The sequence below is a fragment of the Medicago truncatula genome, chromosome 3 (genome assembly GCF_003473485.1).
Source record: "Medicago truncatula cultivar Jemalong A17 chromosome 3, MtrunA17r5.0-ANR, whole genome shotgun sequence".
Lineage (NCBI taxonomy): Eukaryota > Viridiplantae > Streptophyta > Magnoliopsida > Fabales > Fabaceae > Medicago > Medicago truncatula.
Genome location: NC_053044.1, coordinates 55,262,006 through 55,266,814, shown reverse-complemented (window position 1 = coordinate 55,266,814; position 4,809 = coordinate 55,262,006). Strand labels below are relative to the sequence as shown.

At 31.2% G+C, this 4,809-nt stretch overlaps 1 protein-coding gene across 9 annotated transcripts; it reads left to right on the top strand.

The window, feature by feature from the left end:
* Positions 1 to 1,804: 1,804 nt before the first annotated feature.
* LOC25490157 (serine/threonine-protein kinase ATM) lies at positions 1,805 to 4,463 on the top strand. 9 transcript variants are annotated; one of them, XR_003010165.2, is made up of 5 exons: positions 1,807 to 2,081; positions 2,225 to 2,305; positions 2,988 to 3,090; positions 3,583 to 3,737; positions 3,846 to 4,463. XR_003010165.2 is itself a non-coding variant. In XM_039832147.1 (5 exons), the coding sequence occupies exons 3-5, from the start codon at positions 2,267 to 2,269 to the stop codon at positions 4,066 to 4,068; spliced, it is 414 nt and encodes a 137-aa protein (XP_039688081.1). In that variant the 5' UTR covers positions 1,815 to 1,979; positions 2,059 to 2,081; positions 2,225 to 2,266; the 3' UTR covers positions 4,069 to 4,463. The 9 variants fall into 9 exon arrangements, 3 of the variants coding, with proteins under 3 accessions (XP_039688081.1, XP_024634126.2, XP_039688082.1); XM_039832147.1 differs by lacking the exon at positions 2,988 to 3,090 and having other exon boundaries at positions 1,815 to 1,979; positions 2,059 to 2,081; positions 3,586 to 3,737; XR_005645363.1 differs by having other exon boundaries at positions 1,805 to 2,081; positions 2,225 to 2,296; positions 3,586 to 4,463.
* Positions 4,464 to 4,809: the final 346 nt, after the last annotated feature.

The window sequence follows — 4,809 nt, the reverse complement described above, 5'->3', positions numbered from 1 at the left end:
TTGTCTATAATTAGCGACAGAGAGAGTATGAGATTGGTGGAGTTTAGCATGCACAAGGGAAAGATTTGTGCACCATGCACAAGTTGTGCAAATTTTTCCGTAAATTAAATCTGGACCGTTCATTTATTATTATTTTAATACCGACGGTTGAGATTTGTTTGGACGGAGTAGTGGGTGACCTGCTGCCAAAAAGGGAGAGGGCATGTGGGTCCCACGCGGGACCCACCCTTTTGATTAAATCATAATATTTTATTGTATTTTTTTGGTAGATTTTGTATTGGGCTTGGGCTTGGCATTTTGAGGAAAAAATATTCTATGGACTGCCACATTTAATTTTCTTGGCCCGAAAAATGGAAATATTTTTTTCCATTGCATAATCTTATTTATTTTATATTTCACCAAAAAAAATTGTTTATTTTATAATCGAAAATTGCTATTAATTTAATATGGAAATATCTGAAAAAGAATTAAAAATTAATAGAAGTTGTTTTAGTAAATTGGACGGTTGTAATTGGATTTTAAATATTCAATAAATTATATTTATAAATTAAATATACAATTGTTGGTATACTATCTGTGCTATATATATTGTTTCGTAATGTTCTTAAACAAACAAAAAAATATTTTTCAGAACATTAAATATACAATATATGTTGTTACGTTTTTTCTTAAAAAAAAAATATATATTGTTTCTCTTTTTTTTTTTTAAAGATTGTTTTGTTTTTTTAAAGATTGTTTTGCTTTTTTTAAGGGACTTTTTTTAAACATATATATGCATTGTTCATCAAGTACTTTCACTTCAAGATTTTTTAGTTAGGATAAGAGTTGTGAGTTTGATCAGTCGTTTTGAAATCTTGGAAATAGTTTAGGTCAAAGAATCTTGTCATTAGGGTTAGAGTTGTCATTAAGGTGAGAGTTTTAAGCAGGATTAGTTGATAAAGAGTTTGATTAGTCGTTGAACGTTCATCCAAGTACTTTCACTCCAAGATTCGTTCAGCTAGGGTAAGAGTTGTGAGTTTGATCAGTCGTGCTGAAGTCTATGTAGTAGTTTAGATCAAAAAAATCTTGTCATTAGGGTGAGAGATGTCATTAGGGTTAGAGTTACAGGTTTGATTAGTTGATAACAAGAGTTTGATTAATCATTCAACGTTCATCCAAGTACTTTGACTCCAAGATTATTTCAGTTAGGGTAAGAGTCGTGAGTTTGAAGAGTCGTTCTGAAATTTTGGAAGTAGTGTAGGTCGAAGAATCTTGTCATTAGAGTTAGAGTTTTAAGCTTGATTAGTCAATTTAGTCTCTCTCCTCTAAAAAAATATATCTTTTTTAGAAGATGCTCTTAACAACTTATTATTTGATGTTGTTTTAAGATTTATGTGGATTCTGATTTTATAAAAAAAGCCATTACAAACGGATGCACAATTCTTATAAGTGAATATATATTTTTTTTTTAAAAGTGATTTTTTTTTTCTTAAAAAAACTATAACAAACGGGCTCTATATCATAGAATAATTTAAATTTTTTCTTTGTCAAAGACTAAATTGACATGCAAGAAAATTATATGAAAATGAATTAAGTTTTTGCTAAAAAATAAAAAACTCAATTTCATTTTAACCATGTTTTTTGGGCGAAATTATTTCACTTTCCCTCTCATCCTAAAATAATCAATTTTCATCTCTCTCCTTATTTATCCTCCTCACGTTTTTTTTTTTTTTTTGAGATTATCCTCCTCACTTTTTGTCTCTAACATATCAAATTTATTTAATTTTTAAATTAATTTACAGAGAAAATCTCACCACTTTGACAAATGGCTCCAACATTTTCCCCCATATAATTTTCACATTTTGGTTTCCCTCCTCCCAAAAATTATAAAAAGCGCTTTTCTTCATTTAGTTTCCTTCTCCCTCTTCATCTCAACCCTACCACCTCAACATTTTTGAGCTCTCAATACAATCTCTTTCATCAATCAAAAACCATAGCGCTGCCGCCACCACCACAGACAAGAACAAATGAACATTAACCTCTCTCACTACAAGAAAAATTTCATATCCAAATTTATCTTTCCTGCTGATTGAAATCGATTGGTAAGTGGTAACCCTTCATTTATCTTTTGTTCCATATCCCAATTGAAACTTTTTTCCTTTCAATTCTTTTTATTGCTTTCTAGATCCAACGATGCGTTGCATGATAATCTTTATTATGTTTTCCATTTGTTGTTATTTTGAAGTTCCAATTATAACGGCTTCAAAGCGCATCGTGAAGGAGCTAAATGATTTTTAGAAGGACCCTTCATTATCATGTAGTACAGGTTATCTTCTAGATCTAGTTCCCTTTCTTTATTTTCCCTTTTTCTTATTTGTGCTGTGTTAAGAAAAATTAAAGTTTAATTTTTATTATTAAAGTTTGAAGGGTAACAAGCCACTCTTATATTGGTTGTTGATTATTAAACAGGGAACATAATAATAAGACATGATTCTAGTGAAATTGGTCCTGCAATGTGTGACTTTAATCAATCTCGTTTTAAATCAGGTTTAATCGATCTAGTTTGAAGGGTAACAAGCCACTCTTATATTGCTGTTTTTTTAGACGAAAATTAGAGATGAAAATCAGTCTCAAAGTTCAATGTAATGTTAACTATTACTGTTATTTTGTAAGCAATATTCTTGACAATTTATTGCAACAATAGGTCAAAGGCATTACAGAAAAATAAAATCAATTTAACTAAAAGTAGCAACATTATTATACATAATAAGAATTCTTTTTATGACATTCTCTACCTATTTTCCCTTTTGACAATGTAGATACTTATTTTTTTGCTCTGTGATGATGTCTATATCTGACCAATACTTAAGTATGTGTGTGCCACAATGTGGCTTATCTTTTTAACGAGGCTAATTGAGTTGTAGTGTTAAACTGCTACATAACTTATTTTTTGTTAATAAGGATATTAGAATTATGATTATGTTGATGAGGGTTTTTTATGGGTGAAGCTCTGATCCCGTTGTCGGAGTTTTGTGAGAAGAACATGATGTGAGGTGGACCTTGACGCTGAGGTTTTGGACATTACTTGATGCTGCTTCTAGACAAAAACAGGTTTAATTAGTTAATGTTTGAATTTGATCTAGTTAATGTTTTTTTTAAAATGTTTGTTCATGTTGACTTAACTTTACTTGAATATAAAATGTTAGAATTATGTTATTGGAGAATAGCCTTTGGCCCTAAGGCTGGTAAGGGAAGTTCATCTGCCAGATTTGTGTATTTGTGTACTCTTTGTCTGCGGTTCAACCAAATTCTTGTTTTAAATACTATTGAATTCTCTATCCAAACACACTCTTGTGCTATGTGCTTTAAAAGTCCGGATTGGTTGTGTGAGAATGAAATAGTTATCCATTATAATACAATTAAATGCTACAAATTTAAGTACCAAATTTTAATAACGTATTGTTTGTTATTTTGAAAACTTTTTATATATTGGCATTAACTTGTGCTAGTTTGCTTCTTCTTCTTGTTGAGACATTGCTTGAAAGAAATCAACAGTAGTATTTAGACTTGGCAGTACTAATTGTTTGCTCTGCTTCTGGATAGCAGATTGAAGAAGCAAAGCTTTTTCGTGCTCAAGGTCAAAATGAGATGGCTATCAACCTTGGAATGTACATATCACAAAATTATCAAAGTAATGAAGAGGTTTCAGATGTATATCGCTTGATTGGGAAGTGGCTGGCAGAGATCAGATCTAGCAAGTTATTGGACAAACTTAATTCTGTTTAATGTTTAAATAATGGATGCTCCCTTGTGATGCCTGACTCATTTGAGTTCATGTCTTCTAATGTTTTTATCTTAACTTGCAGCTCAAGAACAATTTTGGAGAAGCATTTGAAACCTGCAGTCTCTATTGCTGAGGATGTGAAAAGTACAGATAAGAAGGCCATGGAAAAGAAATGTCATACCCATTTTCATCTTGCACACTATACTGATGCTCTATTTAGGAGTCATGAAGAAAGACTTGATTCTAATGGTGGAAGGATCAAAGAGCAAAATGTAGCTAAGTTTATATCAACACTAGCTGGTTGAAAAAATGAAAAACTAATGGTCATGGCACATGCTACTTCAATAGACACTACCCTACACTAGCTTTTGTTGCTGTTGTTAATCAAATTGGTGGTGATGGCCAAGTCATTTGTCCAATTCAATTTTATTTTCATAGTTAGAAAATCTTCAAGAGCTAAATGCCTAATTCAGTTTCATAGTTGGATAAGCTCAAGTACTATTTCTAGACCAATATGAAGGAGCAATACTCTGCAACATTTTGTCAAAGCGAAAGAAATTGAATATGGGTGATATGCTTTGACAGTCGATCAACAACCTTTGAATCTTCATGTCAAAACAGTTTGAATGTTTTGATTTCATATTGATTATGTAGTTTTATTTCAACAACCTTTTGTTTTCATAAGATTTAAGATTTGACATTACGGTTGTAACACCCCGTTACCCAAAAGCAGTAAAATAGCATAAATACATCAGAGTAATTTCACAACGGGCATGCTACATTGCAAATTCAAAATTCTTAAATAGAAAATAAAACTATTTAATTCAGCACCAGTCATAACTTCAAAATAATGCAGCGGAAAGTTTTGCATTTCAATAACAACCACAACGATTTAAATCTCCAACAATATCCTGGCATTAAGCCTAAACAACAAAAGTCAACCAACAAAGGGTCACATCATCAATTCTCACAAAACCCATAATTTCCCAATTTTCACCAGAACTCTGTTAAACACAAAATCAGAATTTAAAATCTACACTATTGAA

What these genes read in the sequence shown, in the direction of transcription:
- LOC25490157 (XM_039832147.1), top strand. Translation starts at nt 2,267, where the DNA reads ATGATTTTTAGAAGGACCCTTCATTATCATGTAGTACAG. An exon ending in TTCATTATCATGTAGTACAG is followed by an intron (nt 2,306 to 3,585) that starts GTTATCTTCTAG and finishes TCTGGATAGCAG; the next exon opens with ATTGAAGAAGCAAAGCTTTT. An exon ending in GCAGAGATCAGATCTAGCAA is followed by an intron (nt 3,738 to 3,845) that starts GTTATTGGACAA and finishes CTTAACTTGCAG; the next exon opens with CTCAAGAACAATTTTGGAGA.